Source organism: Cherax quadricarinatus, chromosome 43, assembly GCF_038502225.1.
Source record: "Cherax quadricarinatus isolate ZL_2023a chromosome 43, ASM3850222v1, whole genome shotgun sequence".
NCBI classification, from domain to species: Eukaryota; Metazoa; Arthropoda; class Malacostraca; order Decapoda; family Parastacidae; genus Cherax; species Cherax quadricarinatus.
The window spans coordinates 1363468-1389920 of NC_091334.1; the positions used below are offsets into that span (position 1 = coordinate 1363468).

Here is a 26453-nt window from a genome sequence, read left to right on the forward strand (position 1 = left end):
ACCTCAGGAGATGTGCTCGATAAATTGCTGACTCAAAGATATTTTTCCTTAAGTGAGGTTTACAGCCTTTGACCAAGGAGAGTTTATTCCATCCGCTATCTTTGACCTTCCCCAAGCTTCATGACTTGACACCTAGTGGGATTAAGTTCAGGAACCATTTGTTGGACTAGATTTGCAACGTGTTCAGATACTTTTGAAGTTTTACCTGATTCTGGTCAGCTTGAATTCTCCGCATTAACTTCACATCGTCTGCAAACAGAAACATCTCTGAATCTATCTTTTCCGTCATGTCATTCGCTTATACAAGAAACAGCACCAGACTTAGGACTGACACTCTTGGAACGCCGCTCGACTCATGCACCCACTCTGACACCTCGTCTCATACCATTACTTGTTGTGTGGTCTCCAAAAATAGTGTATTTTCTATGTAAATTAGTGTAATATATTGTAGGTAATAAAAATTAATTTGTAAATAAATAAAGAACCAGCGATGGGTGAGCATCGCTGGGGAAGAGACGCCATTGTTTTGAATGAGGTAAAGGCACGCTAATGAAATGTGCATAAATTTCGTCACTCTAGAAGTTAAATTGTTTGAAACTTTCCAAATAGGACCCGAAATTGTTGGATTTGCAGTCCTGCATAAAATGAGCATTAAGCAGATGGACAGGGCAGCTTTGGAACCCCAGCTAAGTTGTCTATTTATGTTGGAATTCTGGCCAGTATTTTCTTCATAAATTTAGGCAAGGGGGTTTGTATGACACACCGTAATCTCCAGACTAATTGGCGAGTCTTATTATTATAAATTCTCCTTCAATGTAAATGTATTCACATTTTAAATTTAATATACAGTTCACATATTTATATTAATGTTTTTGCCAGAATTCCTGGTGATGTATATTTCATTTGAAATTAATATAGGTCCAGAGTGACTTGTGGAGAGATAGATTATCGAAGAAGGTCATTTTTTGTGACCTAGGTGTCCTAAAATTCCTACTTGTCTCTGTAACCTTGATAAAGAATAATTATCTTTGTTACCATTTACTGGTATGTATCTTATGAGTTACATATAGGTAAATTTAATTTTCCACATGTTGTTTCCTTCTTGTCTGATATGCCCTGAGACATTGCAATGCATTTCCTGCTATTCCTGCCTGCTCCTCTAGATTTTGAATTAATCTCTTAAGCAGAACTTTGTCGAAAATCTTAGTCCAAGGAAATGCAGCCAGTCCATCTCTCTCTCTCTCTCTCTCTCTCTCTCTCTCTCTCTCTCTCTCTCTTTCTCTCTCCTGTCTTACTCCTGTTACATTGTCGTAGAACTCCATTAGGTTTATGACACAGGGTTTCCTACTCTTGAAACCATGCTGGTTGTCGTGTATGAGCCCATTCCTTTCTAGGTCCCACCTCTCTTCTTAGTTGCAGACACTGTGCCTCCGCTACCCCTCTCAGGACCCATGGAGAAATGTTATCTTGGTCCACTGTCTTTTATCTTTTTTCCATGATCTAGCGCACTAGGCTTTGGCCTTTCCACACCTTTGGGTAAACCAAGGGCTCACTCTGGTCTTCCCATTGTTTCTGTTGCCCTTGGGTACGAATTTCTCTGCCCACTAGTTCTAAAATTGTGTGTGTGTGTGTGTGTGTGTGTGTGTGTGTGTGTGTGCGCGCGTGTGCGTGCCCTCAATATTGCCCTCATCAAGCACTCCGAAATTTTGTTGATTCCTATTTTCTACATCAATTTGAGGCACAAACATATGGCATGGTTTTATGTCATTTCCCTTTTCACCGCTATTCCTGTTAATTCATCTATCAAAATTCTCCCCAGAAGACTTTTTCACCTTCAATTTATTCCAGGTTGAAAATAAATTGTTCAATATTGGGCATTGGCATAGGCAGTCTTTTTAGTGTTGTAATGGTAGCCTATTTATGGAGAACCTTACAAATGAACGATTATCGGATACCATCACATGGCCCCGATATGTTAATAATATTGCAATACTGTATTCCTGACATCTGAACATGCAAGTGCTCCTACAGAATATAAACAGCGTGGAACCAACCATTAAGTTTATACTTGAACTCACAGCCTCGATTATCTCCTCTATAGAACACTCAGTAAACATACCTTATTCTTCAACATTAATTAGACGCCTACCAACAATGGCCTCTACACCAAATTCAGGGCAGTCATGAGTTTCTTTCTGAGGACTTTGTGCATATCCGGCCTCAAATTCTTTGGAAAATATAAATACGTTTTATAGACATTTTCTCGTCTACCCTTCTATTTTATCGAGGCGTGCAAACGCAGAGCGGCGCAGGACGTTCTTCACTAACCACCAGCCGCCATATATAATCATGGATTTCGGGTCATGCCATGTACTGATTGGCTTTGCCAAAAGTAATATCGAAGTCTCCAATTGTGCCACCAGTTCGGTTTGGAACTTTACCAAGAAAAGTCCACACTCAATGCACCATCTAAAGAAGCAGGAGTCTACAACATCCTCAAGACACTGAGACAAAACTCGCGTGTCGAAGACTGGGAGGAACTCCTCCACTAAAATTTAAGAAGTCAGATACGCCTGCAGCATAGATGACACCAGTAACACTTGTGTCGTACACTGAAACACTGAAAGACATATCATGCATTAGAAAGAAGCTAAACTGATTTACAGCGAAACGGATTTGAGGCGAAATCCGTACCTTGAAGCGCTACTCATCTCAAACATCAACATTGTACTTATATGTGATCTTACAGCATGTTTCCCAGGGACTGCCACGTGATACGGACACTTGATAAATTCCTATGATTGCTCCTACTACTATTACTAATACTAGTACTATAAGTGAATATAATTACTACCCGGTTCACTGCTTCTAATGCATCTCTCTCTCTCTCTCTCTCTCTCTCTCTCTCTCTCTCTCTCTCTCTCTCTCTCTCTCTCTCTCTCTCTCTCTCTCTCTCTCTCTCTCTCTCTCTCTCTCTCTCTCTCTGCTCCCTGAATTTAACCTTCTGTGTGTTCTCTCATATTCCTAAAGTATTTCTAGTCCCAAGTGATAAACGTCTACAGTAATGGTGCCTAAGTGAACGCATTCGTGTTCTCTGTGATGCTTGACTGTTATGGGTTGGATCCTGGGCAGGCACAAGACTTATTGGCATGTCTTCTAACATTAGTGTTCCCTGTTTACTTTGCTGCAAATCAGTAAGAGATAATCGACTGTTGTTGGCCACGTCCTTAGATTGTCTATTAACACCTACTACAAAGCTACCTTGTAGTAAATAAATTCCTAAGAGTTAGTCAACTGTTGTAAGTGGCATTATAAACTGGCTAAGATGTATAGACATTTAGTTCCTCCTGACACCTGTTACGTGAGAGTAACTAGATTTTTAGAAGCTATTAAACTGTTGCAGGTGTAATCCCCCTAGGGAATTACCCAAGAACAAAAGTGGCAATATTATTAAGTCAAAATGCTTGTCTTTGTTTTTTTCAGGGATTATTCTGAATTATGTAAATAATTATCCAAATACTAAATTATAATTTCTTCTAAAGGAACTTAGTACCTACTTGTATATAGTTCAGTTATTTTTCAGATGCATACGCGAGTATGGCAACTTGGTGTCGATACACTCAGAGGAAGAACTTAACCTCATCGTGAAGGCATCACATAACCTCATATATAACACCTGGATTGGCCTCGTCTACAAGAGAAATGGTAAAGTTTAAAAATTAAAAAAATAAAAAATATTTATTTGCCATGAAATTACAGACTTAACTAGGGAAACAATGTAGGAAATTATTATTATTATTATTATTATTATTATTATTATTATTATTATTATTATTATTATTATTATTATAATTATAATAATTATAGCATTATTATTATTATTATTATTATTATTATTATAGCATTATTATTATTATTATTATTATTATTATTATTAATAATTATTATTATAGCATTATTATTATTATTATTATTATTATTATTATTATTATTATTATTATTATTATTATTATTATTATTATTATTATTATTATATCATTATTATTATAGCATTATTATTATTATTATTATTATTATTATTATTATTATTATTATTATTATTTTTACTATTATTATTATTAATGTAAAGTGTTAGACCTGTAATAATCACAGAGCATCTTGGGAATGAGGAGAGATAATCAAATTTATTCCGAGGGATGGGATGGTATTTCCACTTCCCTGATCAAGAGCCTCTGACCATTATCAAGACCCCGTCCTCCCCAGGAAGAGTAACGGTCATACAATAACCGGGGAGTAAGAGGCTATTATGATTATTATTATATTGACAGGGCAGCGATAAACCCGCAAGGGTCGTTCAAAAGAACCCTCTAAGAGTTTCCATATAGGTATTCTCGTGTTTTCTCACCAAGATGAACTAATGTTGACCTGTATTTCCTACTTAGGTTCACCTTAGTTTTGTGGGCAGCGCTGGGGACAAGGAAGCTACTGACTGACTGATGGTGAATGTCTTTCCTTTTTTTCACACCCTGCCTTTTTTGGGAAGTTACTACTAGAAAGTCAGCTATTGATAGGATGAGGCTTAATGTGGTCCATTTTGGGATGATTCTGTCTTAGTCAGAAACACTGCTGACAAAGCCGATATTAACCGAGTAATGGATAATGATCTTCCTTCTTATCCCACCTTACCTGGGTGAGAAACACTGACGATAAAGTAGCTACTGAGTGATCGTGAGTTTCCATTTTAATCCCGCTCTCTCTACCTTGGTAAGAAAATTTTCTGGCAATGTTGCTACTGAGTGAGTGATGGTAAATGTGTTTCCTTTTATGGCTCACCCTACTTTAGTAGGAAATAGTTTTGACAAAGTAGCTACTGGCTGAATGATGGTAATTTTTTTTTTCTTTGGCTTACACTATCTTCATAAGAAACACTACTGGCATGATATCAACTGGGTAAGTGACAGTGAGTGTATTTCCTTCTTTGCTTGGATACACTTCTGATAAGATAGCTACTTACCGAGTGATGTGCGTGTTTTCTTTTTAAATCGCCATTTTTTTCTACTAAAGAATTCTGTCAGTACAGCATCTGAATGAATGATTTGGATATGTTTTGCTTCTTGGCTTACCGCTCCTTCTTGGGAAACATTTGTGACATTATAGCTACTGAGAGAATGAGATAATAGTGCCCCTTGTCATTGATAATAATGATCCTGGTCCTTGATAATAATGATCCTGGTCCTTGATAATAATGATCCTAGTCCTTGATAATTATATCCCTGGTCCTGTATAACAGTGTTCTTGGTCCTTCATAAAAGTGCCGATAGTCCTTGATAATAGTGCCCCTGGGTCAACACCCCAATGGCCCGGTTCATTACCACACCTTGTGGTCTTTATTAAACCAGACTGTTGTTGTAGGCCGCAAGCAATTCATTGTACGAACCACAGCCGGTCTGATCAAGTACTGACTTTAGGTATCACTCCAGCTCCTTCTTGAAGACAGCCAGGGGTTTATTAGCAATCCCCTTCATATATGCTGAGAGGCAGTCGAAGTCTTGGACCCCTGGCCCTTATTGTGTTTTATTCATGGCACTCCTGTTTTTCACTGGGAGATGTTCTATCTCCTGCCTAGCCTTTTGCTTTCATAGGGAGTGATTTCTGTGTACAGATTTGGGACTGGTTCCACTAGGAATTTTCAGGAGTAAATTGTGTATCTTTATTCACCTGCACTCCGTGGAGTATAGGTCAAGGAACTTCAGTCGTTCCTAGTAATTAAAGTGCTTGGCTGCGCTTATTACATACAGTGAAAGTTCTCTGTATATTATTCAGATCTACAACTTCGTGACTGAAGGAGGATCATCATTGGTTTGACATCCCTTCTTTTTTGAAGGTGCTTATTCCAACTATCATTGTCCTTGTCGTAAAACGAGGGGGGTAGGGAGGTTCTACATTGACTGAGACTAATCACAGGTCAGTCCAGCTCACTTATATCCCAGCTGTCTCAGTTCTAAACAGCGTTAACTATCTCTTATGACCGGGCTGTACTTAACAGGGTGCGTACTGGCTGAATATTCAGGGCGAGTATATAGAAGGGCTCTAAATCTGCTGCTTAGACTTACAATATAAGCCAACAAAAATACCTGTACAATACATATTTGCACATCGTACCACCTGAAGTACATGACAGCTTACCTGTTCTGAAATCGGATGGAGTTATTCTTTGCCACGACGCCTTTCAGATGTCCATGCCACTCGAATAGGTTTAGCAACGAATACTCTCACCGTAGCTTAAAAGTTATGCATCGATCTCATATTTCTATTATGCTATCTTCTTGCGCGATAATCTCATAGAAACTATCAGCTACAGGCCTCCCACGGGGCATGGTTAATAAGTGCCAAATAGTAGGTCTATAGAGAGCAACAATATCTGTACTTAGTCACTTACACTTACATTCCTAGCCTAAATTAACTATGTAAACTACAATCTTAGGCTAGGATGTAGCATACTAATGGGTTGTAACTAATTAGTCTTACAATCAAGGTTTGGGGCAGAGGCCTGGTATTGTCGCAATACATAACAAGCCTCTTCGTGTAGGCTCATGTGCCTCTACCACTCTCAACTCGTTTACACAGAAAACTCGTGTTTTTCCACATTCCTAGCAGGCTTGATAATGACATTGTTGTGATCTTTGAAAGTGGTACCAACTTTCATATTAGTTTTCTACTCTATTATGTGGTTAGAATTTGTTTTATACTCCAATCTAGCTCTTATTTCCTCAAGTTTTCCTCACTCGAGTAATTGAAATTTGTCATCAATAAACATATTGTTTTCCGTGGCCCATTGGAAGATTTAGTTTATATCTGTTTGGAGATTTGCCGCGTCCTCAGTGGATGATACTCTCATGCAAATTCCAGTATTGTCATTCTTTTCGAAAAGAATGGGAACGAGTACCATGCCTCTGACTTAACCGTTTTATATTACTCTTTGTGTTCTATTGGTTATAAAGTTAAAGATCCATCTACACACCCTTCCCGTTAATTCTTTTTCACGCATTTTGTGTGTTATTGCACTATGATCGCATATGTTGAAAGCTTTCATGAAGTTCACGAAGTCTGTGTATACCACATCTGCATTCTTTTTGTCCTCCAATGCATCCAAGACCATGTCAAAGTGGTCCGTCCAGTAGTTGTGAGAGGCAGGAAGGAGGAGCCTGCTTGAAACACAGGCTGCCCTGGGTTCTGCAGTTGTTGGGTATCCATGTATTTGTCAAACTTGCTTCTTAGAAAACTTTTGAAATTTTTTATGATGTGGAATGTTAGTGCTGTTGATCTATAATTATTTGATATTGCTTTACTCCCACCTTTGTGGAGTGGGAATGCATCCGTTGTTTTTAGTTAGTGTGGGATGACCCCTGTGTCTAGGCTTCCTTTCCATAGAGGGGTTTCTTGAAGTTTGTGAACACGGAGTACGGTGTTAAGGTTATGTATAAAATTCGGGAGATATTAACAAAATTTTGAGTGTTAGTCATAAAAAAAATTATTCAGATTGACGACCCTTAGTCTAGGTCACTAAACACCAAATCATATTGAGATTTCAGTATATCACTCATTTCTTTGTTGTCATCGGTGTAAATCCTAACTGGTAATTGCATGGACCCAATGCTTGATGTGAATTTTGCCCTGGATCTGATATATGAAAAGAAGTATTTTTGGATTTCTTTAGATTTCATTTATTGCTTTAAGTTCTTTCTGGATTTCCTTGATCCTATATTATTCAATAACTTAAGTTCTCTATTGTCTATTTATCGAACCACGGGTCTTCTTTTATATTCCAGATAGACTAGCCACTTTGATAAACTCTGTGATTCTTCACCTTAGCCTGTAGAGACAGCATCGTTCTCTTTTTAGTTTACATCTCTTCATTTTCCTTAGGGATATGTACTTCGAGCATACCTCAAGAGTTACAGAGTTGATTCTTTCTAGGCACTGATTCGGATCTGTGTTGTATAAGGTATCTTCCCAGCATGTTTCGTTAAGGATATGGTTAATTTAATCCCACTGGATGTTCTTGTTTATGAAGTTGAATTGGTGAAGGCCCCCTCATAACTTAAGTCATTTTGCTGGGCAGGAACTCTGTGCATACACCTCTGAATTTCGATTGTGTTGTGATCCGAATTAATTGTCGTTGATACTGTTATATTTTTTACCACGTCGTCATTATTAGTGAAAATAATGTCATGTGTATTTTCCAATCTTGTTGCTCCACTATTTTCTGACTTAAGGTGAATTTGTTGCAGAGATTCAATAGTTCATGTGAGTAAGAATATTCATATCAGCTGCCTCCTGGGGTTATCTCCAGTATAACATTATTTCCCGCATTTTTCCCTTTTAAATGTCTTAAGCTTATATCACTAGCACTATGTTATTTGTGGCTGAGGTTGGAAGGCTTTCCAGACAGCAGTCAATTTTCAAAAGATGTTCCATGAATTGGGAAGTTGCATCTGACGGCTTATATACAACCACAATGACTAGGTTTTAGTTCTTAATCTTTACTGCCAAACCTTCAACTACAAATGAGTGACTCTGACAAACAACCCAACCCCTCCTTTCCTTGCTGCCTGTACCTTCCGTCACATCTAAATTTACACAGGTATCCATATTTCGTTGTCAAAGTGATCTTTTGTGTAGGTCTTTGTGAAAGCTGCAAACTCTGCGTTTGACTCTGTAAGGAGTCCACTGATGAAAGATATTTTGTTGTTGGTTGTTGGCTTTAGACTCTGTATATTTGCAAATACAAATGTTGGGAGACTTCATTTTTTGGCACTAATACCTGTTGTTCTGGAGTGGAGACCACTGACCGAGCCTCCATTACATCAAGGCTCCTGCCATTTTTTCTTTTTGCTGTCACTAAAAATTGTTTCTTTCGAATGGCTGTTTCCCCATGAATTGTGGGATCTGAACCTTCCGGTCCGTCACATAGTGTGCAGGGCAGTTTTATGAACTGATGAATAATACATTTCAGGGTGAAAAGGCTACAGGAAGACGACTGAAACCCTACTGTAGTCATAAGGCCTCAGAATTTTTTGGGATGGTCAAAATTACCCATCCCATTTGTTTTTCAAGATATTCCGTACCTGTAGATACTCCAAGCATAGAATGTTGTTCCAGAAATAGGTGTATACTGACATTAAATATGGGAATAACTTCTCATGAACAGGATAAATCTGGTAGCAATCTGTTTACATGTGCACCGAGCATTCCCGTACACTGTTCATAGCCCTGTACAACACGCACCTGCACTCCTTCCCCGGCACAACTTTACTTCCGGTACACTTGAAGTATTCCATAAAGAGATTAACTGGTAGAAAAGTTTAATAAAAACGAAAGTGACCTGCGTGGTGTACTGGAGACCGCTGTTGATGGTTGATGTTATTTCCGGTCTAACACTCCACTTCACTTACTCTATCGTATTTCCACAACACCATACAATATTTTATGATCATACACAACGTTATCAAAGAGAGACTTTCCTTCCTCTACACAGTATTGGAAACAATGTACTATTACACAGCACATAAAGGCTGTTGGTCACACCTGGGCTTATAAATTTCCCAAGCCCGCTTGACATTTAATTATATATATTATGGTCTTTTCCAATAATGGACAAATAGGTCAGTAAAATTGTTAAGTGAAGGTGACACATAACTCAGTAGAAGAACCTTCAAGTTACTTCTGTAAGATCCTAATTTAAGCCTGGGGTTGGTGAATCAAGGCTGGGGTTGGTGAATCAAGGCTGGGGTTGGTGAATCAAGGCTGGGGTTGGTGAATCAAGGCTGGGGTTGGCGAATCAAGGCTGGGGTTGGTGATTCAAGCCTGGGGTTGGTGATTCAAACCTGGGGTTGGTGAATCAAGGCTGAGGTTCGTGAATCAGAGCTGGGGTTGGTGAATCAAGGCTGGGGTTGGTGAATCAAGGCTGCGGCTGGTGAATCAAGGCTGGGGTTGGTGAATCAAGGCTGGGGTTGGTGATTCAAGCCTGGGGTTGGTGAATCAAGGCTTGGGTTGGTGAATCAAGACTGGGGTTGGTGAATCAAGGCTGGGGTTGGTGAATCAAGGCTGGGGTTGGTGAATCAAGGCTGGGGTTGGTGAATCTAGGCTGGGATTGGTGATTCAAGCCTGGGGTTGGTGAATCAAGGCAGGGGTTGGTGAATCAAGGCTGGGGTTGGTGAATCAATGCTGCGGTTGGTGAATCAATGCTGGGGTTGGTGAATCAAGGCTGGGGTTGGTGAATCAAGGCTGGGGTTGGTGATTCAAGCCTGGGGTTGGTGAATCAAGGCTGGGGTTGGTGAATCAAGCCTAGGGTTGGTGATTCAAGCCTAGGGTTGGTGATTCAAGCCTGGGGTTGGTGATTCAAAACTGGGGTTGGTGAATCAAGGCTCGGGTTGGTGAATCAAGGCTCGGGTTGGTGAATCAAGGCTGGGGTTGGTGAATCAAGGCTGGGGTTGGTGATTCAAGCCTGGGGTTGGTGAATCAATGCTGGGGTTGGTGAATCAATGCTGGGGTTGGTGAATCAAGGCTGGGGCTGGTGAATCAAGGCTGGGGTTGGTGAATTAAGGCTGGGGTTGGTGATTCAAGCCTGGGGTTGGTGATTCAAACCTGGCGTTGGTGAATCAAGACTGGGGTTGGTGAATCAAGGCTGGGGTTGGTGAATCAAGGCTGGGGTTGGTGATTCAAGCCTGGGGTTGGTGAATCAAGGCTGGGGTTGGTGAATCAAGGCTGGGGTTGGTGAATCAAGGCTGGGGTTGGTGATTCAAGCCTGGGGTTGGTGAATCAAGGCTGGGGTTGGTGAACCAAGGCTGGGGTTGGTGAACCAAGGCTGGGGTTGGTGATTCAAGCCTGGGGTTGGTGATTCAAGCCCGGGGTTGGTGATTCAAGCCTGGGGTTAGTGATTCAAGCCTGGGGTTGGTGAATCATGGCTGGGGTTGGTAAATCAAGGCTGGGGTTGGTGAATCAAGGCTGGGGTTGGTGAATCAATGCTGGGGTTGGTGAATCAAGGCTGGGGTTGGTGAATCAATGCTGCGGTTGGTGAATCAAGGCTGGGGTTGGTGAATCAAGGCTGGGGTTGGTGAATCAAAGCTGGGGTTGGTGAATCAAAGCTGTGGTTGGTGAGTCAAGGCTGGGGACTGTGATTCAAGCCTGGAGTCGGTGATTCAAGCCTTAGGTCGGTGACTCAAACCTTAGGTCCGCAATTCAAGCCTGGGGTCGGAGAATCAAGGCTTGGGTCAGTGATTCATGCCTGGGGTTCGTGATTCAAGACTGGGAATGGTGACCCAAGCTTGGGGTTGATGATTCAACACTGGGGTTGGTGATTCAAGCCTGGGCTCGGTGATTCAAGCCTGGGATTGGTGATTCAAATCTTGGGTTAGTGATTCAAGCCTGAGGTCGGTGATCCAAGCCTCGGGTCGGTGATTCAAGCCTGACATCAGTGATTCAAGCCTGAGGTCGGTGATTCAAGCCGGAGGTCGGTGAGTCAAGCTTGGGGTCGGTGATTCAAGCCTGGGGTTGGTGATTCAAGCCGGAGATCGATGATTCAAGCCGGAGGTCGGTGATTCAAGCCGGAGGTCGGTGATTCAAGCCGGAGGTCGGTGATTCAAGCCTGGGGTCGATGATTCAAACCTTGGTTCGGTGATTCTAGCCTGGGGTCGGTGATTCAATCCTGGGGTCGGTGATTCAACCCTGGGGTCGGTGATTCAAGCCTGAGATCGATGATTCAAGCCTGAGATCGATGATTCAACCTTGAGGTCGGTGATTCAACACTGATCTCGGTGATACAAGCCTGGGGTCGGTGATTCAAGCCTGAGGCCGGTGATTCAAGGATGGTTTAGGTGATTCAAGCCCGGGGTTGGTGATTCAATCCTGGGGTCGGTGATTCAAGCTTTGGGATGGTGATTCAAGCCTGGGGTTGGTGATTCAAGCCTGGGGTCGGTGATTCAAGCCTGGGGTCTGTGATTCAAGCCTGGGGATGGTAATTCAAACCCGGGATTGGTGATTCCAACCTGGGGTTGGTGATTCAAGCCTATTGCTGGTGACTCAATCCTGGGGTCGGTGATTCAAGCCTGGGGTCGTTGATTGAAGCATGAGGTCGGTGATTTAAGCCTGGGGTCGGTGATTCAAGCCTGGGGTCGGTGATTCAAGCATGGTGTCGGTGATTCAAGTCTGAGGTCGGTGATTCATCCCTGAGGTCTGTGAGTCAAGCCTGAGGTTGGTGATTCAAGCCTGTGGTCGGTGATTCAAGCTTGAGGTCGGTGATTTAAGCCTGAGGTCGGTGATTCAAGCTTGAGGTCGGTGATTCAAGCCTGAGGTCGGTGATTCAAGCCTGGGGTTCGTAATTCAAGCCCGGGATTGGTGATTCCAGTCTTGGGTCGGTGATTCAAGCCTGATGTCGGTGATTCAAGCCTGGTGTCGGTGATTCATGCCTGGTGTCGGTGATTCAAGTCTGTAGTCTGTGATTCAAGCCTGAGGTTGGTGATTCAAGCCTGTGGTCGGTGATTCAAGCTTGAGGTCGGTGATTCAAGCCTGAAGTCGGTGATTCAAGCCTGGGGTTCGTAATTCAAGCCTGGTGTCGGTGATTCAAGCCTGAGGTCGGTGATTCAGGCCTGGGGTCAGTGATTCAATCATGGGGTCGGTGATTCAAGCCTGGTGTCGGTGATTCAAGTCTGGGGTCGGTGATTCAATCCTGGGGTTGGTGATTCAAGCTTGTTGTCGGTGATTCTATCCTGGGGTTGGTGATTCAATCCTGGGGTCGGTGATTCAATCCTGGGGTCGGTGATTCAATCCTGGGGTCGTTGATTCAATCCTGGGGTCGGTTATTCAAGCCTGGGGTTGGTAATTCAAGCCTGTTGTCGGTGATTCTATCCTGGCGTCGGTGATTCAATCCTGGGGTCGGTGATTCAATCCTGGGGTCGGTGATTCAATCCTGGGGTCGGTGATTCAATCCTGGGGTCGGTGATTCACTCCTGGGGTAGGTGATTCAATCCTGGGGTCGGTGATTCACTCCTGGGGTCGGTGGTTCAATCCTGGGGTCGATGATTCAAGCTTGGAAGTCAGTGGAGATGTTTGGAATATTTCCTAACACTTACTGACCCCGCGCATCTAGCAGGAGCAGTTGACCATACGGAAGCTGCGACGAATTAGAGCCGATGGAGATATGTATGTGGCAACTCCTCAACATATAAACACTGTTTACATATGATTAAATTCATTTGTCTTCTTAATTTGCGTTGTAACAGAGGCGATGTCTGGTAGGTAAGTTGTCGATTTCTCATGTAATATTAATACACCGTGTTTTAGTTAAGCTCCTGTGAATAAATAATTCTATCTCTCTCTCTCTTTTCACAGGGTTTTACAAGGTTAGGTTAAGCGTTCCAAGCTTTATTTACAAGCTAAGAGTTGTTAGCAACATCAGCTCATTTAAAGCTTTTTTATTGTTATAAATACAAAAAGGGATCAGAATGAAGTTGGAGTCATCTGTTATCCAGCTATTTCATTTCGTCAACAAACTATATTTCGTTCATGTCGTTAAAATAAGTTAATAACCCTTAACCTAACCTTGAAAAAAACTTGTGTAAAACAGAGAGAAAAAAATGAGAGAGAGAGAGAGAGAGAGAGAGAGAGAGAGAGAGAGAGAGAGAGAGAGAGAGAGAGAGAGAGAGAGAGAGAGAGAGAGAACTATCAAAGGTAAATCATACATATATCACACTATCATTCAGCTATGGTTATCGGTTTATATATTCTTCGTCGCTGAGAATGATCAGAAATTCCACAATTTCTCTTGTATATTTACTCCCAGTCCCTTAACCCTTGGACTAATATTACATACAGAAGTCAACTTATCTACGAATCAAGGCCTATGTTACAATACTGAGTATTTACTAGGCTGACGAGATACCACATGTCTCCATCTGCCCTAAGTATCTCTTAGATAGGAGTAATCATGGACACTCCTAAGTATCTCTTAGATAGGAGTAGTCATGGACACTCCTAAGTATCTCTTAGATAGGAGTAGTCATGGACACTCCTAAGTATCTCTTAGATAGGAGTAGTCATGGTCACTCCTAAGTATCTCTTAGATAGGAGTAGTCATGGTCACTCCTAAGTATCTCTTAGATAGGAGTAGTCATGGTCACTCCTAAGTATCTCTTAGATAGGAGTAGTCATGGACACTCCTAAGTATCTCTTAGATAGGAGTAGTCATGATCACTCCTAAGTATCTCTTAGATAGGAGTAGTCATGACCACTCCTAAGTATCTCTTAGATAGTAGTAGTCATGACCACTCCTAAGTATCTCTTAGACAGTAGTAGTCATGACCACTCCTAAGTATCTCTTACATAGGAGTAGTCATGACCACTCCTAAGTATCTCTTAGATAGGAGTAGTCATGGTCACTCCTAAGTATCTCTTAGATAGGAGTAGTCATGACCACTCCTAAGTATCTCTTTGATAGGAGTAGTCATGGACACTCCTACGTATCTCTTAGATAGGAGTAGTCATGACATGAGCTAGGATAACAGTTCAATTTGTGAATTCAACTCTACCATAAAAGAAATAATGCCGTTATTTTTCCTGGTGAACAAGGCTTCGGCTGGAGTGATCACACTGCCTTAGACTTCGTCAACTCAGGCACCGGAAAAGCACCCAGTAACAAACCCTGCATGAAGATGTCTCCTGCTACCGGACGATGGAACTATGCTCGTTGTTACGAGAAGAACCACTTCATCTGTAAAATTTCAAAAGGTAAATTATATAAGTCGTATTTTCATTGTAATATATTTAAACTATTTATAGAGAAGGCCACAGAATGAAATTAGCCTAGAGTCATCCACACCATTGTGTGTCCTTGGGTAGGGAGTACCACATCCAGTTCCGCTGGATGCGCTACTCATAAGGATCGTATGGTTCAGTGGATAAGGGCGTCATGTGTTTTCGCCCACCATGAGGCAGGCCAAAGCAGCATGGGTTTCCAGTCCTTGGCTAGTGCAGTGTTGTTATTGATCAATACCACTAGATCGTGGTCACAATATATATATATATATATATATATATCACAATAATATATATATATATATATATATATATATATATATATATATATATATATATATATATATCTGTATATATATAGACATATACATATATATATATAGATATATATATATATATATATATATATGTATATGTATATATATATACATATATATATATATATATATATATATATATATATATATATATATATATATATATATATATATGTAGTCATGTCAAATAATCCGAACCAATGAATTTGGCCAAAAAAAGCAAAGGTTATATCTACCGAATAAGCAGATTAAAAAAATATGCAATAAATCTGCGAAAATCAATCCGAACATAAACAAATATATAAATATGCTTTGTCTTATTAGTTTCAAACTTTTATTGATATGACCGAGTGGATTCCGAGATATAAACGGGAGAAAAAAAGTAATATAAGTGGAATAAAAATTTGGAAAAAAAAATCAGTCAAAGAGATGGATTCAGTTTCAAAGAAGACCTTGATGTTGGTGAGGGGCTCTTGATTTAGGGAATTGGATCTGTGCTCCAGTTCCCCGAATTAAGCCTGAATGCCTTCCACATCCCCCCCCAGGCGCTGTATAATCCTCCGGGTTTAGCGCTTCCCCCTTGATTATAATAATAATAATCAGTTTCAAAGAAGCAGTACTTTGAAATTGGGTCTATCATTTTGAAACACCCTGTATTTTCTTATGTAGGTTAACCAGCTTCACCCAGTGATTCCCTTCAATAGATGTTCCTCAAGTGGGACCTATAATTACTTGTTCCATATTTTCTTTTTTGCCTCCAACTTTCTGATATTCGTTATTTCATAACTTGACAACATCTAATCTGATTGTCGTCAAATATCAATGTTTGTGAATGGTAAAGAGGCCGGTGGCCTGGTGGCTAAAGCTCCCGCTTCACACACGGAGGGCCCGGGTTCGATTCCCGGCGGGTGGAAACATTCGACACGTTTCCTTACACCTGTTGTCCTGTTCACCTAGCAGCAAATAGGTACCTGGGTGTTAGTCGACTGGTGTGGGTCGCATCCTGGGGGACAAGATTAAGGACCCCAATGGAAATAAGTTAGACAGTCCTCGATGACGCACTGACTTTCTTGGGTTATCCTGGGTGGCTAACCCTCCGGGGTTAAAAATCCGAACGAAATCTTATCTTATCTTATCTTAACATTCTCTGAACATATGGCAGCTACTGGTTCACCTGCGACCAAAACTGTGTAACTCATTCTCAGCATCCTGGAAGAACGTAACTTCAAAAACCCTGAACGGCATTACTTCAAATATTCAATGAAGTTACCTTTTAGTTCAGCGATGAAAAAGACAAGGTGTAGTTTTGTCCCTAATAATTTATAAATAATTTATAAATAAATTTTAGTTTACATCTTTTGAATGGCTTAAGTATTTAATGGATGATGTTGCTTACTACAAGAAAAGTTCCTATTAAGGTTTGCTTGTGTATTCAACAGAGTAAAATACTTAAAAAAAATAAAATCATCTCAATCCAAGCCATAATTAGAGAATGACTTATCTGATCAGCTTCAAATTGCTAGAACTTTTACGATTTTCCCAAAACAAGACTCAGACTTGTTAGTTTTATTAATGATATGGAGGAATTACCTCTAACAGAGGGTGGAAGGGTAAAGTAAGAGTATCATGACTCCTCCCTTGTTCGTACACTGCAAGGGAGGGTGAGCAAGGGGGTCATGATTCCTCCCTTGTTCGTACACTGCAAGGGAGGGTGAGCAAGGGGGTCATGATTCCTCCCTTGTTCCTACACTGCAAGGGAGGGTGAGCAAGGGGGTCATGACTCCTCCCTCGTTCCTACACTGCAAAGGAGGGTGAGTAAGGGGTCATGACTCCTCCCTTGTTCGTACACTGCAAGGGAGGGTGAGCAAGGGGGTCATGACTCCTCCCTCGTTCCTACACTGCAAAGGAGGGTGGGTAAGGGGTCATGACTCCTCCCTTGTTCGTACACTGCAAGGGAGGGTGAGCAAGGGGGTCATGACTCCTCCCTCGTTCCTACACTGCAAGGGAGGGTGAGTAAGGGGTCATGACTCCTCCCTTGTTCGTACACTGCAAGGGAGGGTGAGCAAGGGGGTCATGACTCCTCCCTTGTTCGTACACTGCAAGGGAGGGTGAGCAAGGGGGTCATGACTCCTCCCTCGTTCCTACACTGCAAGGGAGGGTGAGCAAGGGGGTCATGACTCCTCCCTTGTTCCTACACTGCAAGGGAGGGTGAGCAAGGGGGTCATGACTCCTCCCTTGTTCCTACACTGCAAGGGAGGGTGAGCAAGGGGGTCATGACTCCTCCCTTGTTCGTACACTGCAAGGGAGGGTGAGCAAGGGGGTCATGACTCCTCCCTCGTTCCTACACTGCAAGGGAGGGTAAGTAAGGGGTCATGACTCCTCCCTTGTTCGTACACTGCAAGGGAGGGTGAGCAAGGGGGTCATGACTCCTCCCTTGTTCGTACACTGCAAGGGAGGGTGAGCAAGGGGGTCATGACTCCTCCCTCGTTCCTACACTGCAAGGGAGGGTGAGTAAGGGGGTCATGACTCCTCCCTCTTCCCCACAGTGCACGGGGCGAGGAGTCATACACCAGACATAGCAGGTTATAATAACACACTCCTCTCTTCTGTCAATCTAGTTTCGCGTTACTATTTACTATTTTTATTATTAGACATTCTAAATAAGATAATAATAAGCCTAATGATATAGCTAGAAGGATAAACTGGATTAAAAAAGCCTCTGAGTCGAGGGAATCTCATTCCATGACTTATATTGTGGAAAGAGGTGGCAGTTGAATCTTCCAGATATTATCTCAGCAGAAAACGACTATAATACGTGAAGCTGGCAGCAGTGAACCAGCTGAGTAACAGTAGAAAACACTGAATGACGTAGCCAGTGAATGAGAATCACATCGGTAATTGAATGAGTTGCTTAGCGAAGTACCAGATGAATCCAGACAGCGTTAAAGAACAAAATAACACAATACCTTGACTGGAACAATACACAAATAGCCAGCACACAGCAGACAGAAGTTTGACGACTTTTCGGTCTGACATGGACCATTTATAAGCCACACTACATCTCTTGCTTATTCTCTGATACCATCCAGGGAGAACTGAAGATGAGATACAGTGTGTAGATGTAAATAGGTAACTCTGCTGATCAAGGTATTGCTAGTAACTCTCCAGGTTATGGAACATTAACCACAGACATGAACATTCACGAATTAATCTTGTAAACAATACACAAATAACCCGCACATAAAAGACAGAAGCTTACGACGACGTTTCGGTCCGACTTGGACCATTGACAAAGTCACACTAACAGAGGAGGAGCAGAACGGCTATATATAGGCAGGAAGAGGTAGAGGTAGTAGTAGTGGTAGAAGTAGTGGTAGTAGTAGTACAAGAATTGTATATAATACCGACAGGATGAAATGACACATGCACAACACCCGGGCATCCCCACCGTAGACGTTTCGCCATCCAGCCAGCCACTGGATGGCGAAACGTCCACAATAAAGACAACCAGACGCCGCAATTTCTTCTCTCCCAAACTCTCTACTCATGGGAACTCTTCTATCCTCTGCCTTCCCTACATTTCCGGTCTTTCTAATCTCAACAATTCTCTCCGTCCCTTAGACATCAAGCTTACCTTCCGCCAGACTAACACTCTTCGCACTAATCTCGTTCATACCTCTCCTCCCTCTACAGATGTTCCTGGTGTCTACTCTATTTCTTGCTCCTCCTGTCCTCTTCAATACTTTGGAGAAACTGGTCGATCTCTTTCTGACAGACTTAGGGAGCACAAAAATAGTGTTAGGCTTGCCGACACTAACAATGCTCTTTTCTGTCACGTCAGAGATCATAGCCATCCTATTGACTGGTCTTCTGCTAAAACTGTCTTTCCTACTTCCAACTCGAACAGTCGCCGTTTAGTTGAATCCTCTCTTATACACAACTTTCCTTGTATGAACCTTAGCCCTGGCTTCGTCTCTGTAGATGCCTTCCTCTCCCACTACATTGTAAAATGCTCCAAACTTCAGAACACCCGTGACTTAACCTGAATCCTCATTTTTTCTTCTTCTTCTTTTTCTTTTTCTTCTTCCTCTTCCCCTTTCCTCTCTCCTTTTCTCCTCTGGGTTGTCTTTCTCTCTCCTGTCTCGTGTTTCTGTTCCTTCTTTATTTTATTTCACCACTTCCCCTTTCACGCACCTCGGTGCGCTTGCTCTCCCTCTGTGGGTTTCTAGCTCTCTTGCAGTGCTCCCCTTCCTTTGTATTTGACTGGCTCGTCTTCCTTATTTCCCACTTCTACCACTACCACTACCACTACCTCTTCTTCTTCTACTACATCTACTGATGAAATTAGACACATGTGCGGCGTCTGGTTGTCTTTATTGTGGACGTTTCGCCATCCAGTGGCTGGCTGGATGGCGAAACGTCTACGGTGGGGATGCCCGGGTGTTGTGCATGTGTCATTTCATCCTGTCGGTATTATATACAATTCTTGTACTACTACTACCACTACTACTACCACTACTACTACCACTACTACTACCTCTACCTCTTCCTGCCTATATATAGCCGTTCTGCTCCTCCTCTGTTAGTGTGACTTTGTCAATGGTCCAAGTCGGACCGAAACGTCGTCGTAAGCTTCTGTCTTTTATGTGCGGGTTATTTGTGTATCGTTCCAGTCACGGTATTGTGCCTTTTTGTTATTTATTTTCTTGTAAACAAGTAATGGTGAAGTCAAGTAACGTTGAACAAGTTAATTAATGTATTTCGTACTTAACAGCCTAAGTGCACAATGAACTAGAATGCTAGTGTATACAATGAACAGTCCACAGTGTTCCTAAACAGCAATCAACGTGACTAAAATGAGGAAAGAAGTGTAGACGTCTTTGTGATTCATCGGGGCATAACCGTTATATCTTTAACAAGCCAACTGACATCGACATTCTCGGCACAGCAGCGAGTCGAAGCATTGCAAGATGGAGTCTCAAGTATGAGGTCATACGTTACATGCCAAGATAACTAACTCACCAATGATCTCACTGGCCATGGTGCAATAAAATGACCATAGCATGGGGCTACTGATGGCCACATGCGAGTACCGCCTACTCAAGGTCACCACTGACCGAGCTCTACATATCAGGGAGTCATGGTCCCTGGGTACACGCACCGGCTGACATAATCACATCTCAGTCAGCTGACTGACCTACTGTACTAACATAGATTAACACTGCTTCACTACCATAGGAATATATTTTTAGGAATCTTAATCAGTGTTACGAAGGTAACTAAGTTAATAACGGCATGTAATTTGATTATAAAGGTGAAACCACTAGATTATGATACATTAGAAACGAAACCAGGTTTACTTTCTAGACGTCAGAAAACATATAAAGATGCATTCACACAGTATGAGAAAGAATTCTTGTGGGAAAATTCTGCAGATAATGAAATCCAACAAACTTAAGACAGTTTTAGTTATAAACAAGAGACAGTGTCAGATCTACTTTGTATATTTAACAAAATTCTGTTACAAAGAAATACATCTGTTGTCAGTGGGCACACTACTGTCATACCTAATTCATCTATAGCCACACCATTAGCAAGCTTGTCATAGTTTGCCCTTCCAGTCTTTCAAGGAAATGACTCTTAAGAATTCAATAATAATTTTAAGTCATTGGTAGAGAGTAGAACAGTTATTGGTGTAATGGCTAGGCTAAATTACCTTAAGTGTCTAGTAAAGGGCAAACTCTTTGAACTGATTAGAATATCCCAGGTGGTCAAGGATACTTATCAACAAGCTTTAAAGGTCCTATAAGACAATTAGTTACCTTGGTGCTGATCTAGATAAAGTCAGACATGCAGTCAAGATAGTGAGCTTGAAGTCACCTCGACACTGTCTATTAGACTTACAGATGTTTAGAATTGCTTTAAACAAATATGACTAAATATGACATAAGCTGAAATGACTGGTTTACTAGTGGCACTGTACAACGTAATCTGTTACCACAAACCAGTTAGCATTTAAATATTATTTCAGTATGCACTATTTCTCTTGTGAAGAGATTAGTCATGCAAGCTACCAGGCGTAATGATAACCCCACCTACACTGAATTATCGTCGAGTGTACATATCAGAGGACTACAGAGCCAAGGTCAAGCTAGCGTCTCCAAACATAAAGAGGAACAGAATCGGCCTGATCGATTTAATTATCGGAAGTGACTACTACTACAACTGTTTTGTGCGAAACATTGTAAATATGATGTCTACTTACTGAAAACAGCTGATGGACACATGAATTGTGTTGCAGTTCCTGTCCCACAGGGTGAGCTGGGTCAGAAGCTGATGTAAATGTAGTGGTAAATGTTCTAGTTACTAGAATCTCCATTAAGAACATAAGAACATAAGAACGATGGAACACTGCAGAAGGCCTACTGGCCCATGCGAGGCAGGTCCAAGTCTCCTACCGGCTTAAGCCAATGCACCCAACCTAGTCAGGTCAGGTCACATTGACTTAAGGGAGGAACACGGCAACCGACCTGGTAGCACAAGCTATCAGGTCTAACTCACACCCACCCACATCTACTCATGTATTTATCCAACCTATTTTTAAAGCTACACAACGTTCTGGCCTCTATACAACAGAAATAATGATTACTGGAAGAAATGAATGAACCAGTTGATAAACTGTGGAACCTAGATACCACAGGCACTGATGTAAATAAAGCCCACAGAAGTCAGACTGGTAACCAATATGATACAATCATTCAAGAAGAGTTGGATTACAATTTCATTGAGGAAGTAGTCGAAGGCATGGGGTCAGGAAAGATTCTGAAACAACACCCCAAAGTGTTGTATACTATTGCAGCTCACGTGCTAGCTGGGAAGTAGCAAGCCTTAACGACTGTCTGATGACAGGACCCTCACTTACAGAGTTGCTTGGAAACGTGTTCATGAAATTTTGCATAAATCCCTATGCTTACATACCTGATATTTCCAAGGTCATTTCTAAGAGCAGGCCTACACGAAGTTAATAGAAATTTCTTTTGATTTATATGGCCAGAGTATCTACATGACCTTCAAAGTACCGTAAAGACATATCGTTACGCATCTGTCTTATTTGGAGCAACATCCTTTCCATTTCTACTGGAAGTTGCTCTACTTTTAACACTCATTTGAAGAAATCTACACGTCTACTCAGAGACACTTTAAACAAAAGTTTTAATATGAACAAGCTTCAATGTACAGTGGATAAAGAAGAGGATCTGAAATCTATATACATAGAAGCTTACAAGGAAATGGCAGGTGGAACACTAATTTCACTAAATTAAGGGAACTCATATAATTAGACTTCCTTGAAGTTGACAATACTGATCGCAACAATATGCTTGGACTCATTTGAAACACACAGGAAGATACTTTGAACCTCAAATAAATAAATAAATAAAAAAAAATGCAGTAGACTTTCCAAAAGTAGTTTATTGTCTGTCATTCAAGATACAAAGAAACTCAAAATAGGTTGGAACGAGAGATTACCTTGAGAAATAAATCAAGCATGGAGTGAGATCTCCACGGAATTTACTCAACTCCCCCAATTTAAATTTCCCAAGAGAGAGACGTACACATTACATGTGTTCTGTGGCGCCTCAACCCGAGGTTATGGCTCTGTGGCTGACGTGAGTAATGCTGAAGGGAATTTATTAGTTACTTCCTGAGCCAGAGTGGCACCACTGAAAGTCAGAACAGTGCCACAATTGCAACTGACAGCACGTTATGTACGTACTAAATTGGCACTTTTTCTTCACAAAGTACTCCATCATGTCACCGTTGAAAAAACCGTCATCTGGAGTTATTTTTGTCTATGTAAAAAATCGAGTAGAGGAAATAAGGAAAATGCAAAATGGTTTTCTCTTCTGCCATGTCTCTACATAAAAGAATCCAGCCGACATGTTGTCACGTGATGTCACACTAAAGAATTTTGTGAATAATAAATTATAGTTCCATGGGCCAAGCTGGCTGGCTCCCTAATAAAGATAACTGGCATCAATATTTGGTGCATTATAATTTTATCACCACTCTGTACTGTTCCTTATGCGATCACTGAGGTAGACAGGGCTGGGTTTATGACATACAGGGATCTCTCTCTCGGATCACTCAGCGACCGAAATGTCATGTGGGGTTGCGTCGCCGAGCTCTCAGTAGTATCAGTTCCCAGTAGTACCAGTAACAAGTTACCAGTAGTATGACTCACTACCAACCGTCTGTGTGAATCACTGACTGTTGCTGCTGACCACAGCATGTTTTGAATACCGATAGCCCTTGTGGCTTTGCGCTTCTTTTTTATTATAATAATAATAATAATTTGAATACCGCTACCCTCCAAGGCACTCAGCGAGCCAGCTGAAATAGAGACGGTAAGACAGATGGCAGGTCAGTCTTGGTTCTCCACAGATATTCCACCTAATATACTAGAACATCCAACGTGAGTGTTATTACCCAATCCACGTTATCGAACCCCCACATAACAGAAACACATCAAGTTATTATTATTATTATTATTGTTATTATTATTATTATTATTATTATTATTATTATTATTATTATTATTATTATTATTATTATTATTAGTGAATATTTGACTTTTTTTCTTCAGGCCATGATGGTTCGGTCATGCAGCGAAGCGCTACTGAGGTAGACTGTAAGTACTGGTAGTATACCGTAATGCCTACCTAGCATTAGTAACCCTGGTTATATGTAGCAGACAAGTGCTACTTCCATCAACACTTAAATGTGCATAAACACAATCCTCAGAATATTTTGCAAATGACACTGACGATATATAGTGAAAGTCTGTGAAACATACGACATTAGTGAAAGTCTGTGACACATACGACATTAGTGAAAGTCTGTGACACATACGACATTAGTGAGTCTGTGACACATACGACATTAGTGAAAGTCTGTGACACATACGACATTAGTGAGTCTGTGACACATACGACATTAGTGAAAGTCTGTGACACATACGACATTAGTGAAAGTCTGTGACACATACGACGTTAGTGAAAGTCTGTGACACATACGACATTACTTTAGAAATAAGATATAACATAAATCTAGGGACACATTTCTTCTCGTTCTTCTTTATTTACTCTCACACTATAATACACTTTATCAATATTTCTTCATTACTAAGCTGATTATATGGAATAATTTTAAGATTAACTAGAGATTGCTGAAATTTAAGGGCCATCACTGTGCTGTTGGAACTGGATGTAATTAAGTTTGATCAAAGTAATGGGAGATTAGCTTCATTTCCCGAGATCAAGAACCCATCACCAGCATCATCATACTTTTCAATGCAGGGTGACTTACCGAAAACTTTTTATTCAAAGATTCATGGTGTTGCAAAATGTTTTCTCTTAGACAACAGTTCAGAATTTAGAACAAATATGAATCAAATACAAAAATTAAAACTAATTTATATAATGGAAGAGAAAAAGGCTGATGTTTCGGCTCATCCTGGATCATTATAATGTATTGACTTTACAATACTCCAAGACTGATCCCAGTGTAAGTCAAGAAGTCAGGTGTGTTAGTCAAGTGTTTTACACTGTCCAAGTTTGTCAGTCAAGTGTCTTACACTGCCCAGGTGTGTCAGTCAAGTGACTTAAACTGCCCAGGTGTTTCAGTCAAGTGTCTTACACTCTCCAGGTGTGTCAGTCAGGTGCCTTAAACTGCCCAGGTGTTTCAGTCAAGTGTCTTACACTGTCCAGGTGTGTCAGTCAAGTGTCTTTCACTGTCCAGGTGTGTCAGTCAAGTGTCTTTCACTGTCCAGGTGTGTCAGTCAAGTGTCTTACACTGCCCAGGTGTGTCAGTCAAGTGACTTAAACTGCCCAGGTGTGTCAGTCAAGTGTCTTACACTCTCCAGGTGTGTCAGTCAGGTGCCTTAAACTGCCCAGGTGTTTCAGTCAAGTGTCTTACACTCTCCAGGTGTGTCAGTCAGGTGCCTTAAACTGCCCAGGTGTTTCAGTCAAGTGTCTTACACTGTCCAGGTGTGTCAGTCAAGTGTCTTACATTGTTCATGTCTGTCAGTCAAGTGTCTTACACCGTCCAGGTGTGTCAGTCAAGTTTCTTACACTGTCCTGATGTGTCAGTCAAGTGTCTTACACTGTCCAGGTGTGTCAGTCAAGTATCTTACATTGTTCATGTGTGTCAGTCAAGTGTCTTACACCGTCCAGGTGCGTCAGTCAAGTGTCTTACACCGTCCAGGTGTGTCAGTCAAGTGTCTTACACTGTCCAGGTGTGTCAGTCAAGTGTCTTACACTGTCCAGGTGTGTCAATCAAGTGTCTTACACTGTCCAGGTGTGTCAGTCAAGTGACACTGACGCTGACACTGACACTGTCCAGGTATCAGTCAAGTGTCTTACACTGTCCAGGTGTGTCAGTCAAGTGTCTTACACTGTCCAGGTGTGTCAATCAAGTGACACTGACGCTGACACTGACACTGTCCAGGTGTCAGTCAAGTGTCTTACACTGTCCAGGTGTGTCAGTCAAGTGACACTGACGCTGACACTGTCCAGGTGTCAGTCAAGTGTCTTACACTGTCCAGGTGTGTCAGTTAAGTGTCTTACACTGTCCAGGTGTGTCAGTCAAGTGTCTTACACTGTCCAGGTGTGTCAGTCAAGTGTCTTACACTGTCCAGGTGTGTCAGTCAAGTGTCTTACACTGTCCAGGTGTCAGTCAAGTGTCTTACACTGTCCAGGTGTGTCAGTCAAGTGTCTTACACTGTCCAGGTGTGTCAGTCAAGTGTCTTACACTGTCCAGGTGTGTCAGTCAAGTGTCTTACACTATCTACTTGTCGAGATAATTATTATTATTATATTCACCCGCAGGAGGTCCTCCAGCGCTTGGGGAATAAAAGGTAATGGTGATTAATCTATGGCAATGATTACTTTAATCAAGAGTTCCTCGACATCAAGGCACCCACACACCCTCCTTGAATGGTGATCCATATATGAATCTGAATAATTTTAGCACAGTTTTTCTGAGGAGGGATGGAAGAGTGTCATGGTGACCCAAGTGTTTTCATAACTGTAATTATATTCGTGTAGTCGCCTTGATGATGGCGAAGGGCTTTCAGTTCAAGGAACTGGAGCTATCCTTTTATTTTCTCAGATTAAATCTAATTTCTTCCAGTACCCCAGGCACTACATGACCCCTACGAGTTTAGCACTCCATTATGACTACCTTAAGAATTATGCAGGTAATATAGGTGCCCCTACGAGTTTAGCACCCCATTATGACTACCTTAAGAATTATACAGGTAATATA

General features: G+C 41.5%; 1 protein-coding gene across 1 annotated transcript in view; it reads left to right on the plus strand.

Moving 5' to 3' along the window:
* Window positions 1-26453, plus strand: part of LOC128694354 (macrophage mannose receptor 1) — a 175642-nt gene that overhangs the window by 144599 nt on the left and 4590 nt on the right. Inside the window, exons 15-17 of the mRNA XM_070093469.1 lie at window positions 3584-3705; window positions 14626-14784; window positions 23773-23817. Coding sequence (XP_069949570.1) covers window positions 3584-3705; window positions 14626-14784; window positions 23773-23817 — 326 coding nt within the window. The remainder of the gene's footprint in view (window positions 1-3583; window positions 3706-14625; window positions 14785-23772; window positions 23818-26453) is intronic.